The 15,080-nt window shown below is 35.9% G+C and overlaps 1 protein-coding gene across 10 annotated transcripts in view; it reads left to right on the plus strand.

Annotated features, from left to right (window-relative positions):
* The window catches only part of Cntn4 (contactin 4), a 905,834-nt gene that overhangs the window by 752,201 nt on the left and 138,553 nt on the right, over positions 1 to 15,080 (plus strand). For all 10 annotated transcript variants that reach the window (XM_074044274.1, XM_074044268.1, XM_074044270.1 and 7 more), the window contains one exon: positions 616 to 745. In XM_074044274.1, coding sequence (XP_073900375.1) covers positions 616 to 745 — 130 coding nt within the window. The remainder of the gene's footprint in view (positions 1 to 615; positions 746 to 15,080) is intronic.

Consider the following 15,080-nt stretch of genomic DNA (forward strand, 5'->3'; position numbering starts at 1 on the left):
ACACACTGTAAATCCTTCCTTCAGATTGGATGATCTAAGTGTAAATGATGATCCCTAGCAGACGATCCTAAGTCTAAATCCTATCATCAAGAATAACAAAGTACAGGAGCATGAATTATTAATAATTATTTTTGGTAAACCTCAACATGTATTAAATATTTGCCTCTGCCTCATCTAAGGAGATTATAATCCTGTGAACCCTCAAATTGTTGCCTGATCATTATTTCAGTGTTCTAAACTTTAAACAATAAATTTGGTTATATTTTTATCCCTCCCCAATTGCCATAAGCCTTAGAGCAAAAAAAGCATTTTAAATTTCAAGTTCATCTGTTTATAGGGCCTATTAATCTGAATAGTTTCACTATTAAATCAGTGAGAACTCAAGAGAATCCTACCACTTAAATTCCATTTACCAACTGATGTACTAGTTGTTCCACGTAGCATCTGACCTGCCACAAATTTAGTTGACAGATAAATAGATCATGTTATGTAAATAGCTTATATGATGACTATTTTCTTCCCATTAAGCCCCCTTGATATAGCATGTAGCAAAATTGCCTGAAGGTCTCGGATGTGGAAGGTCATTGTTTTTTGTGTCCCTCTTTTCTTTCACAGGATAGAATTCAAATGGAGCAAGGAACACTCAACATAACAGTAGTGAATCTTTCAGATGCAGGCATGTATCAGTGTGTGGCAGAGAACAAACATGGAGTTATATTTTCCAATGCAGAGCTTAGTGTAATAGGTAAGTCTTTATACTGGAAAGAAAAAAAATAAAAACTCTTTAAATCACTAAAGTAACAAGTTCTTTGCCAAGTATAACTGTTTCTATCCAAGAGAAAGTGTAAAGAAATCTTTAGGCTGAAGATATTGCTTGAGAAACAAGTAAGGTAGTCTACAAGCAACAAGAAGAGACCACTTTATAAATCAGCCTCTCCTGATGCTTACAATGGGCAAGACGGTTCCCTTGGTACTCATTTTTATTCTGCTATCGACCACTCTCCCAACTTAAGCAAAGTATCTGAAATATTTTAGAGTCTGCTGTGATCATTCTGATTTGGTACAAACTCCTGTTTGGAGGGTGTAAGAAAGGACTTGATTTGAAAAGGCTTTTTTCCACAGCAAGCTGTTGTTCTTCCACATCTGAATTTTCTAGATGATGCACTAATGGTCTGTCCTTCAGGAGCATCCATGTGTTGCTTCCTCCCTGCCCTTCAACCACACAGACCTCTCTGTTCTGCATCTTTGTCACCCTCTCTTCCTCCACACCACACACTGATCCCACCTGCAGTGCTTTCCCTCTTTTTTTTCTCCCACTGCACCTTAACTTCTCCATGATGTCAAGGTTTAACTCCTCATTGTATCCCCGGACTGAATGCAATACTGAAGCACATAGTCGGCCCTCATATTAAATGAAGGAAAGAATGAGGTTGTTAAGTAAATGGGCTTGAGATATTATAAAATGGGCTAATGAGTTAAGTAAAGAGACAATTGAAAGCATGTGTTGAGTAAATTGATGACTCTATAGGCATTTTTCAAAACACCAAGCTAACAATGTGTGTGTGTGTGTGTGTGTATATATATATATATAATAGAAATATCTTTATTTTTTGAAGGCAAAAAGGGATAAGAATAAAAACTAAAAACCCTAATAGAAAAGTACTGGCACTCCTCTATTTTAGAGGATATCAGCAGTAGTTCTCCTTTACAAGAATATTATGGAAGAATTATGAATACAGCACACAAAGGGAATGGGTTCGCATGCCTTGTTTATTTGTCCAGTGTCAATGTCCTGACTCTTCCCTTCTCAGTGCCTGGCATGTAGATCTAATCCCACCCATGGGGGGCTCCACCTTCATCACTTAATCATCTTCCAAAGGCTCTACCTCTTAATACCATCATTTTGGAAGTAAAGTGTCCTATGCATAGAGAATCCTGTATGTTTTTTTCAAAAATTTTGACTCACATGCATAAAGCATGTATAGGCAGAGCTGAAATGATAAAGGAAGATGGAAATTAAGTCAGTAACCATTTTCAGATATTCTTAAATGATAAGCTTAGAAAATCCCTATTTAATATTCCATTTTTCCCTTCCAAAACCTCACATTAATAGATTTCAAGTGAACTAAAGGGAAGTGTTGACTGGGTAAATCCTTAGAAGTCCCCCTCTAGGGAGAAGACAGTTGACTATTTATAAATACATAATAAGTTAACATTTGACTAACTGGAATAAGCTGTAATGTTGTATTCCACAAGACACTTTGTTTCTTACAGAATAATAATACTTTGACTCTTTGGGGTCAAATAACAGATTTGTTATTAACTATGTTAGCGGTTAGGTTGAAAAATGAAACAAGATGCTTCTCCATAAGGAAAAAAATTATGCTGGTTCCAGCTATTGAGCAAATGTTAGGATTTCTCAGTGCTAGAGAGGTGATTCCATGTATGCTAGATAACAGCCCTCCAGTCATGAATAAGAAATGGTCAGGAAGCCTATATTTAATTGACTTTTCCCTTGGTCTTATTTTATGTGCTCTATCTTGGCATTGAATATATATGTAACATGTCTATATTTAATGGATTGAATCTGCTAAATAATTAAACCGAGGTGCTAGGTGATTTACTTACTGGGTGGGAAAAGGCCTTAGAAAGATTTACCTTGAGGTCAGTTTATTAATAGGACTAATTATAACTACATCAAATAGAAATGTCCTTGTTTGTAACTGACCAATTATAATTCATCATGTTTTATGATCCCCAATGCAACTGATCCCCAATCTTTTTTCCTGTATTAATCTATGTTACAGATTAAGTTCACTTGGGTAACACACTGTATGGACATCTTTGGGATATAGCATAGTTTCCTGGGTGACAGCCATCATCCTGTCCCTCTCTTCTACTCATGAAGATATATTGGAATTGGAGTGAATACAATCTTATAATCATGGGGAAACTTGAATCTTCTATTAATAACTTAAAAAGTAATGATAACAAAGTTAGATATTTTTGTTAAAAATAACCTTTCTAGTGTAATATTTCTACTCATGTTTAGTATTTGTGTACACTTAGTTCAACTATCATCTTGGTGACTAGAATTTCTGATTGAATTGCAAGGTTTGAAGTTTTCTGTCATGCTTGATATCGAATGCTATGCTGCATATATAATTATGGAATATAGGACATCTACTTCTCAAAAGCAGAGCCTGAGGCAAGGATTCAGATACTTATAATCATTGAATGAGCATTCTCTAGGGGAAAAAAAAAAATCAATAAAAGAAGCCAGAAAAAAAGAGAGAAGGAAAAGCCCAGCAAGGACAAGGTCTCAGTTAAATAAACTCTAGCCTAGATCTAATGGAGAAAGGAAATTATTGAAACATAGACTGCACCTGAGGTTATTCTTACCTCCAGGGAAGGAGGGAAGGAGGCTGGCCTTATTTAAATATCAATACCAGTTAATCCCTGGCCTACCCCTTTGGTAGTGGTGAAGGTGAAGGGGCTAGGTGATAAAATGGAATGGGCAAATCTCTCAGAGAAGGGGGAAGCTGGAGGTGGGAAGCACCCAACATTCCCAGCTGCTGGCCCAGAAAATAGAAGCTACTTGAAAGTACCAATAGCATTCTCTACACAGGTCAAGATAGTGTGCCAACCAAAATGCTTGCTTACTTTCTCCAGTTTATCTGAATCACAGAAGGCAGCATAACTAGTTTATTACAGTGTTTTTAGTTTCACAATGTAATGTGATGTCCCTAAGAACAAGTGGGTATCTTCCGGGAGGTCTTTTGAGTATGACCTGACTTTGCCAGGATTGTGTATGGAACAGAAATTGCTTGTCCTGAGGGAATTCTTTCTTTCTTTTATAACTGATTCATTAAAACATTTTTTTAAAAAATGTACTTATTAAGGGGTACCGAGTGATGTTTCAATATATGTGTGTATACTGTTTGAATGAGTTTAAACAGTTATCATCTCAAACATTTATCACTTCTTCATGAGTAGAACATTTAATAACCTTTCTTCTAACCTTTTGAGACATACAGTGCACAACTGTTATCATAGTTAACCCTACGAATTTCTACCCCATCTGTGATTTAGTACCCATTGATTAGCCTTTCCCACATCTTTCTCTCCTCTCTACTCCACCAGCCTCTGGTAACCACTATTGCACTGTGTCCTGAGGAAATTCTATCTAATGGTCCAGTGTTAAGGGAATTCTCCCACCCTGTCTGATGGAGGACATCTGACCCTGGCAGAAAACTCAAACAGCATCAAGTAACTGATGGTCCAATTAAAGTGAGGTGCAGGCTTGAGCAATTATCCAGTTAATTTGGCATTTATCCAGATGATTGGCTCACAAATTAGAAAACCATTAAGGCTAAACTAAAAGTTATTTCAGAGGGACTTTCACAAGTGTTCATCTGCATCTAAGTCTGATTTCTCAACTGCCTCGTTGAGCCAGACTACAAAATAACCAAATGTGCTGAGTGTGCTCAGCATCTAATGAGAGGACAAATGCCTTTCTTACCCAAACATAGCTACCTAGGCAGAAGCGTTACTTAAATTGTCACACAAAGGTAAGCTATGTGATTGGATCTCAAATTTAAATTCAGTATCTTTAGCAAGTTACTGAGTCTGCATTTATCAGCTGGAAGAGGATGCCATTACTCCCCTTATTGTAAAAATTAAGCGATTACATGTGCAAGACTTTTGCAAATCTAGAAGTGTTTGTAGAGTATAGCAAGGTTTTTGCTATTGTTATCTAGTATCCAAACCCAAAAGTTGTAATATATATAATCTCAACATCAGTACATCCCATTTCTGTAATTATCAAATTTTGCTATAGATTGCGATCATCCATGGAGCTTTTTATATATCCTGATGCCATGCCATACTCCATGTCAACTGATTCAGTCTGTTTGCCCAAGACCTAGGCATTATTTCTTAAAGTTCTCCAGGTACAACTCCAGTCAGCAGCAAATTCTGAGAACTTCTGCTCCAACTGAGCACATCCAAAGGCCATTGAGAATTCCTAAAGTATTGATTCTCAAACTTTACTATGCATCAAAATCACCTAGGAAACAGGTTAAAACACAGATTGCTGAGCCCTACACTCAAGATTTCTAATTTAGTAGTTCTGGGCAAGACCTAAGAAATTGCATTTCTAACAAGTTGCCAGGTGATGCTGATACTACTGGTCCAAGACCACACCTTAAGAACCACTGTCCTATAATAAGACGTCTGTTCTGAACAGGATTATTTATTTTGTTTTTAAAAGTTGAAGAAAGTAACCTAGTGAAATTTCTGATCAGGAATCTGAATCAGTGGTTCCCTGTATAAGGGAAATGTCAAGCATCAGAGATTGCAAAGATGGCTAGAGGACTTGTTTCACCAGGACAGTGAGTAACTTTACAGACTACGACTGAGCTAAGAAGTTGAATGGTGAGGCTCTAGTAGCTTAACGCTTACCCAAAGAAAACAAAAAAAATGGATGGGTAAGTATTATCATCCCTCATAAGTACTATGAAAACTTTTTGCATCCCAAAGAAATACCATGAGTTAGAATTTAAAATGTAATTCAGGAAAGCAGCCCAGGGCATCTCTGGGTATTGATATTATACACTGCCTTAAACCAACAACTGAGTCTTCTATAAAACTGCCATGAAGGCATTATCTGTCTCTTTGTAATCTTTTACATAAAGAGATTTCTAATAAACTCACCATCAAAATGTAGAACTATTCTCTTTTTTATCTAGTTTTATTATATCGTTGTTGTATTGGAGGTACATTGTGACATTTACAAAAGCTCTTACCATATATAATAGTAAAATTCCCCCCCCCTCTGTCATTCTCCTTTGTCCTCCCCTAAAACTATTCTTTAATCAAGAGAAAAGTTTGGGACTTTTTAGCCCAGAACTAAAACTATTCTTTAATCAAGAGAAAAGTTTGGGACTTTTTAGCCCAGAACCAAAATCATTTATCAACCAGTAAGAAACGTGCTCTTCTTTTGCCTTCTACTCTCTATGTTGCCCTATTGCCTTTGTTTTCCAGAAGTCAGAGCTAACTTAATGGTCCTGGACTAATTCTAGTGAGATTGTTTCCTTCCTTCCTTAGGTTTGACTTTAGTGATATTTTAAATATATTTGTTATTCCATATCTTCTACCATTATCCACCATAAGTCTCTTTAAATTAGTGAATAAATGAAATGAAATGAATTAATTATTGTTTTCCCACCACCTTCAAGCAATGAATTAATTACATGTTAATAGCCCATCCTAGGGCATATTAGAATTGACATTTGAGAAGATTTACTAGTGGGGAGTAATGTCAGCAAGATAAGAGAATAGGGAGTCCCTCTTCCCCAATGGAGACAGTGACTTAGCAACAATACATAGAACCAATGAAGCAGTTTCTGCACTCATTTGGGGTGAAGCACACAAAAAAGCATGGTAGGAAAACTCATGGTACTCACTGATGGAAGCCACCCACTCCATAACCTCAGCATAATATGAAGTCATCAGGAAAATGTTCCCAACTTCTGACTCTTCCATGGGGATGTGAGGAGAATGGAAGATACATCCAATATTATGATTTTTTGAGGGTTTGGAGGGGCTTGCCAAAAGGAGGAGTTTCTGTTTTTCTTGAATCTAAGTATCTAGGATGAGGCGCATGAGAACAAAGGCTATCATCTGGACTTGGTCTGACTTTGGAGTCAATTGTAGAACACACAATATGGGAAGCTTTACTTCACAGCTTTCTTACAGCAAGCCACAAAAACTCATATAGACACCAGGGGGAGCTCTGGAGTAGAAAGTGGCAAATCTGTTTAGGAAATTACGTACAACAGCCTAGAAAGGACTCATCCCCAGAAAAGGTTTAGAAACCTATAAAATCTCTAGCTAGATCAAGTCCTCCCTGTAAGGGACCAGACTACAAAGACTGGGAGAGATGTCTGCTTCTTCAGATGTCAAAGTCCCAACATAAAGGATATGCAGAAATAAGTAAACATGGCCTAATCAAAGGAGCAATTTAAACCTTCAGAAACCAATCCTAAAGGAATAGCAATAGATCAATTACCAGACAAAGAATTAAAATTAACCATGATTTGACCACCTGATGAATTTTTAAAAGCACAGATAGACAACAAAACTAAATCAGAAACTGATACAAGAATGAAATGAGAATATCAACATACATAGAAGATGAACATGGACTGAAGAAGAAGGAAGAGAAAAAGGTAGAGGAAAAGGAAATGGAGGAGAAAAATTCTGGAGCTAAAGGATACAATAACTGATTTGAGTAATTCACAGCTGACTTTACTAGGTAGAACAAACAATCAGCACACTGAAAACAAGACATTAGAAATTATTGAGGCAAAATACTAAAAGAAAATAATGTGGAAAAGTGAAGAGAGCCTAAGGAACTCATAGGACAACATTCAGGAGAACAATATACATATTATGGAATTCACAAAAGAAAAAGGAAGAATAAAAGAGGCAAAGAGCCTGTTTGAAGAAATAATGGCTGAAATTTCCCCAAATGTGAAGAGAGGATTGGGTACATAAATTCAACAAGTTTAAAGAATTGCTACTAGGATTAATCCAAGGAGATGAACCTCAAGACATTGTATGAAAACTATTAAAAATCAGAAACATAAAAAGAATATTAAAGATGGCAAGAAAAAGGGACTCATTATGTATAAGGTGATATATTTGAAATACTGAAAGAAAAAAACTGTCAACTGAAAATATCATGTCTGGCAAGACTGTCTTTCGAACATGAAGGAGAAATTAAGACCTTCCCATATAAACAAAATTAAAGTTCATTATCACTATAGCTTCCCTACAATAAATGGTAAAGGAACTCATTCATATTAAAATGAAAGGATGATAAATCACACAAAAGAATGCTAAAACCTTAGTGAAATTCCCATGTAAAGGTAAATACATACATCAATTGTATATACATGGTATTGTAAAACACAATCTTATAATATTGTAAGTGCAAAACTTGTTATATCTGGTGTTAGATTCAAAGAGCAAAAGTTAAATTTAAAGAACAAAGGCATAAAATGTAATCATAAATCTATGTTAATGGATATGTATTATAAAAAGGTAACTTTTGTGAGAGTGAGCAGAATGTAAAGGAGTTTTCATATGGGCTAACCTTAAGTTGTCAGGTTGGAAACAGATTATTATAACAATATGTGCTATAGAATTGCAGTGGTAGTCATAAATATATCTAATGAAATATGCCCTAAGGGAAAAGAGAAAGAAATAAAAGCTTATCACCAAAAATATCAAGGATATACAAAAGAATGTAGAAAGAAAAGAAAGGAGGGACAGAAAGATACCAGATATACAGAAAACAATTGACAGAATGACAATTGTAAGACCTTCCCTATCAGTAATTATTTTAAATGTAAAATAGACAAATGCCCAATTAAAAGGCAGATTGTCTGAATGTATTGAAACAAAAACAGGATCCAACTATATGCTGTATATAAGAAACTGATTTCCAACTAAGGACATGCATAATCTGAAAGTGAAAGATGGGAAAAGATATCACATCCAAAGTAGAAACTAAGTAGAGAAGGAGTAGTTGTATTTATATCAGACAAAGCAAACTTTTAAGCAAAATTTGTAACAGGAGACAAAAGAGAATATTATATAGTGATAAATGGGTTAGCTTACTGGAAAGATAAAATGATTATAAGTTATATATATATATTATAAATATATACATATCAGAGCATTTGAATAGATGATGCAAAACTTGACATAAAGGAAGGAAGAAATAATGATAAGACCCTGTTTCAAACAAACAAACATGAACAAAATTTAGGAGTGAACATAAACAAGGAGGTAAAGGCTTGTACACTGAAAACCACATAACACTGCTTAAAGACACCAAAGACAATATAAATAAAAGAAAGACAGTTCATATTTGTAGATTATAAGACTCAATATTGTTAAAATGTCCATTCTACCCAAAGCATTCTATCAATTCAGTAAAATTCCTATAAGAACTCTCAATGCAAATTTTTTTGTAGAAAAGTTTTAAAAATTTATATGGACTCTCAAGGGGCCCATGAATACCCAAAACTGTGTTGAACAAAGAACAAAGTTGGAATCCTTCCATTTCCTAATTTCAAAACAACATACTATTAAGCATCAGGACAGTGTGCTCTTGGCATAAAGATGTTATATAGAGCAATAGAACAGAATTAAAAGGACAGAAATAAACTATGATGGATATGGCTAAATGATATTCAGCAAGAGTGCCAAAATAACACCCTGGCAAAGGGACAGTCTCCTTAACAAATGGTGTTGGGGAAACTGGATAAGTACCTGCTGAAGAATAAAGGTGAGCCTCTACATGATATATAAAAATTGATGCAAAATAGATTAAAGAGCTAAAGACAAGACCTAAAACTATAAACTCCTAGAAGAAAACACATTTTTAGGACATTGTGTTTGGCAATCACCTCTTTGATATGACACCCAAAGCACAGACAGCAAAAGAAAAAAAAATAATAAATAGAACTATATCAAACAAAAACTTCTGGGCAGAAGAGAAAACACTAAACAGTGAAAGAGCAACCTGTGCAATGGGAGAATATATTTGCAAACAGTATATCTGAGAATAGGTTAATATCCAAAACAAAGATCTCCTACAACTCAATAAAGCAAGCAGTCTAATTAAAAACAGGCAAGGATATGAGTAGACATTATACAAAGAGCTAATATGAAAAGATGTTAACATCACTAACCAGCAGATAGATACAAATTTAAATCACAATGAGATATCATATTATACTCTCTATGATAGCATTGCTGTAAAGCAGAGAGACAGAGACAGAGAGAAGAGGAGGAGACAAAGAAAGAGAGAGAGACAAACAGGAGAGAGAGAAAGAGAGAGAGTCTTGCAAGCTCTAGTAAGGATGAAGAGAAATTGGAACCGTTGAAATTTGCCAAAATAGCTCAGTTAGGAGAGCATTAGACGGAATAAACTGGAACCCTTGCACACTGTTGCTGGAAATGTAAAAGTTGCAGCTGCTATGGTGAATAATATGGTGGTTCTTTAGAAAAGTAAAAATAGAACTACCATATGGTCTAGCACTCTTCCTTTTGGTGTAATTTAAAATAATTCAAAATAATTTAAAATAATTGAAAACATCCCAAACAGGTATTTGCACAGCCATGATCACTGCAGTAGTACTTACAGTACCTAAGAAATGGAAGCAATCTAAGTGTCTGTGGACAGATGAATAGATAAAATGTGTTATATAAATACAATGGAATATTAGTCAGACTTAAGAAGAAGGGAGAACTATTTTTCACTATGACAAGGGTGAACCTTACGAACATGGTGAGTGAAATAAGTCAGTCTCAGAAAGGCAAATACAGCGTGACTGCACTTACTTGAAGCACCTAGGATAGCCAAACTCACAGGAACAGAAGGAGAGTGAAAGTACCAGGACGTAGGGAGAGAGAGAAAGTTCTATAAATCTTTTGCACAGCACCGTGCATATAGTTAATACTAATGTATACTTAAAATGGATAAGGTGGTCATATTTTTAGCAGGACCAAGTTTGAACTCAGGGCCTCACACTTGCTAGGCTGTACTACATGGATCATGCCCCCAATTCAAGAGGGTAAATTTTATGTTATGTGCTTCTTACCAAATGAAAAGGAGGATTTAGCAGTTGTTTTCAAGTTTAATTCATGCGTGAATTACTTGGAGATGTTGATAAATTCAGAGTTTGCCTTCAGGTCTGAGGTGGGACCTCGTGTTTTAGAATAAGCTCTAACGTGATCGCAGTGCTACTGCTCTAGGGGCCGTATTTCCAGTGGTAAAATTTTAAAACTGTAATATTCCAATTTCATCTAATTGTGGTAGAGTTCAGGAGTGTGTACATTTAATGGGGGCTCCTCCAGGTGATTCTTCTGATCAGTTCAATTGAGACCTAGTGTCTGCTGTCCAGATCAACCTGTTTTGCAGTCTAAATTATCACAGCACGTAGCTTTCTAATTCATAAAGGCAAATAGGTATGGAAGAAAGGGCTCTTTTGTTGATACGATCACCCTGAGTCCAGTTAATCAATATTCCCATTGTTTTGTTACCCAAGAGCACAAAACACACCTAAAATTGACAAATACTCCAATCAGAAAGAGTATTGCACCAACAATGTTCCAGCCTTTTTTTCCAACACAATGCCATGGCTTGTCTAGGCTCCTAAAGAAATTTATTTATTCTTAGAGTAAGGCATTTTGTGTTTAGTAAAGTCTTTTTTTGAAAATGGTTGCATAACATAGCACAAAGACAAAAAACCACACTCTCTTTGCCTGCAAAACTGTTTCTGGAGCCTTATTGAAGGAACGGGATGAGCAAGAGGTTAGTCACTGTTGTGTTACACAAACAAAGCTCTTCAACAAGCCTGTGTGTCTAGGACCAAGCATGGGTAACTGAAACTCTTAAAACTTTTGTGGCACCTTGCTTCACAAAGCCTAGGAAATAGATCATTTGACTAAAGTGAACTCACTAAAGAACTTGGAAAGTAGTTAAAGTTCTCCCCTTCTCAACGCCATTGTCTGTTTTGGGGCACCAAAACTAGGAAGAGTTGAACTCCAGATCTAGGAAGAGCTAAACTCCCAGGGTCCACTTGCTCTGTTACCTTCCCCTAAATGTGTGCTTTGTGAAAGTGGAGGAAGCTAGTAAGGTACTAGAACTAGCTCATCCTGCCAGGAGCTGAGGCTACCTATCTCTTCTCAGCTCTCCATTCAGTTACTTTATGTTGGTAGCTTGAAGTCAGCCATAATGGGAGTATTTACCACAGAAATTAGCAAGCACCCCAAATCAAGTTCTTTGATATGTTCTGTTGAGTGAGACACTGAACATAAACCATCATGGTACCATTTCAGGTGACTTAGGAGTATAAACAATCTATTTACATATTTTAGGCAATTCTTCTTCCTTAGACTAAAGTTCAACTCCACAGATGATAGAGTGGCCTGTACACAAGCCAGGAATTTCCCTGATTACAGGGAAGAAGGGGTTCTCATTCTTATACCGTAGGGACTCTTCTGTTCTTTCAGCAAATATTTCTGTTACTCATAATCAAATATGATGTTGTAATAATATACTTTGTACCTAAACAAGGATATGAGATTTATAGAAGAGTTTAGGACATCTTGTCAAATACAGTGAAATATTACCAGTTTGTACTGATATAAGAAAGTCGACACAATTACAGATATTAAAAATGCATTTTGTCTTATCTGCATATAGATAGGATTGACCAAAGGAGGTTAACAAGGATTTAGCATCTCAGACCCTACTTAAAGCATAATATAAGAATGATTTTTAATATCATGTTAATTACTATATAAGAAATAATGCTATAAAGTGGCTTTAAAATGTTTTCCTTGTAATAAAAAAAAAGAGTTTCTACCCATATTTATGTAATTAATTTTTGGCTTTGCAAACCTTTCATAAAAAGGAAAAAGGCAATGCTTGATCCTACTTGTTGGCAGAGAAAGCACTGAGAGATCTTGAAATGGTGCCTGTGCTTAAAAGTATTTGGCAGTTATCATGGAGCTGCAATGCCAGCATTAAGAGGTGTTTCCTATCCACACTAGAATGTAATACTCAGCAATACAAAAGAAGCTGTTGATAGAAACAACTTAGATGTATCTCAAGAGCACTTTGCTCAATGGAAAATCCTGGGCTGGTGGAATGACTCAAGTGGAAAGAGCACTTGCTTAGCAAGTGTGAGGCCCTGAATTCAAACCCCAATGCTGCCAAAAAAAAATCCCCAAAGATTATATACTGTATGGTTCTATGTATATTTATATATATATGCATATGTGCATGTATATGTACACACACAAAGTGACAAAACTACAGCAATGAATATTTATGGTTTCCAGGAATTAGGGAAGGTAGCATGAGAAGGCAGGGTGTGACTGATAAGCAGAGAAGGATCTTTGTGGCAAGTTCTGTATCATGATCTCAGTGGTACTTATTCAAGTTCATACATATGATTAAATGACATACACTTTATGTCAATGGTCGATTTACTTATTTTGCTACCATATTATATGTAAGATGCAATCATTGGAAGAAACCAGATGAAGGATGTGCAATTCTTCAATTATTCTTGCAATTCTCTGTGATTCTATAATTTCTTAAGAAACAAAAGCTTTCTTCCTTTCAAACAAAGATGTATTTTTTTTGACTCTAAGAAGTTTTTCAGCATATATTTCCCTTAATATTAGTGATGGCAGTAGTGCAGTAATAGGAACAGCAGTGGGGAAGGGAAGGTATAAAGTACTTAGTCTGAGCCAAATATTGTAGTAAGTACTTTATGTACAACACATGTATTTTTTCATTGAATCCCCAAGACAACCTTGTAACTGTAAATATTATGTTCATTCATTTATAACAAGTGATTAGGGAGACCCATAAATGCAAGTGATGCTATGGTAGAACAAGCCTTCTTAGAGGGTTAGGCTCAGGAAAAAGGACATTCAGAGAATTCAATCAAAACAAGTAGAGTACAGACATTAGGAACATTACAAGGGATGCCTCTTGCAGTCATTAGAAGGGAAAAAAATCCCTTCCTTAAGAGTTTTGTTGACCATCTCCTTGTGCTTATCATTGCCAACCAGAGAACCCAGATTTTGGATCAGCCATTTTGAAATAATGGTCATAGAAAGAAGACATTTTCTCTGTAGCCTGCCTTGTAGACAGCTACCAGGCAAGCAAGAAGTTTGGGGTTTTATGATCTGATAGAAGCATTATCTCTTCAGTGCTGGAAAGATTTGCATTAATGCATTTACTCTAGGCTTCTTTTATGGAATGATGAGGTAATGGTTAAAATAATATGAAATTCTGAACTTCCAAAAGCACCAGCCTTAATAATCTCCATCAACTGGCAATGTTCCCAGTGATGTTTCTACAGACCAACTGTGATAGAACAGGCATGCATAATTATTCTTTCCTCTTCAACAATATAGTAAAACATCATACCATGTATTTCCCAAGTGGAACTGCCTCTGCATATACAGTTGAAGAGTTATCATTTTACTGCCTTTCTTGAGAAATGACACTAACTTGGGCACAGATAGAACTTCTTTTTTCAAGGGTTCTGTTGGCCATAAGATACCCTGAACATGGGACCAAGAGTCATTTAATTGATAAACTCAGAAATAGCCGTGAATTGCATAGAAAGTTTTTCCCAGCTGTATGGTTCTTGTGGATAATGTACAGCTAGTGTAATAAAGATTGTTGGCAAGTAGTAAAAAGTTGCATTTCCATGTAGAATAAGTCTCATGGCATGACTCCTTCCAGCACCGAGGGAGCAGGTCTGCCAGTAGCTTTCATGAGAAGTAGTGTCTTTAAGCATATTAGACTTAGCAAATGAATATGGCTCAGGATCTCAGCTGCCCTCAGATTTATGTGGCCAATTTGACTACTTGTTTGTCTTTTCTGAGTTTTTAAGGAGATATTGAAGTTTTATCTTCCAAGTTCACTATTTTTTCAAGTGTGAGCAAAGACTGGGTTCTAATACCACCCAACTTGGGACCTTATCAACCCAACTTAAAACTGCATCCTCTAGGAATATCAAACTGAGCAGGCCCATTTCACATTTTCTTCAAGCCTTTCCTGGACCAGTCTTTGAGGATCAAAATAAATGTAGGGTAAAATTAGGAAAAAGCATCACCATTCAAGATGAATAGCATCTCAGGTGTGCAAAGTGGTTACAAAATGACAGAATGTTAATGGGTCAAGTATTTAAAAACTGATGGAGCTCTGACAATTCTGCTCCAGAATTCACAGCAGCTGATGAAATGTTTGCAGGGCTAGAACACAAATTGAGTAAACAAAGGAAAAAGATTTGATTCATAATTCCATTTTTATGAGTGAAGAATAGTCAAGTCAATCTTAGCTCTAAGATATCTACAAAGGTAATGTGTACATAAATAGCATATTATAAGTACCTTTGAAACTAGATGTGTTTTCTGTTTTCTGTGTATCTGATATCATACTATTTCAAATCCTGTAAAAGCAATATATAGGG

Source organism: Castor canadensis, chromosome 10 (assembly GCF_047511655.1).
Source record: "Castor canadensis chromosome 10, mCasCan1.hap1v2, whole genome shotgun sequence".
NCBI classification, from domain to species: Eukaryota; Metazoa; Chordata; class Mammalia; order Rodentia; family Castoridae; genus Castor; species Castor canadensis.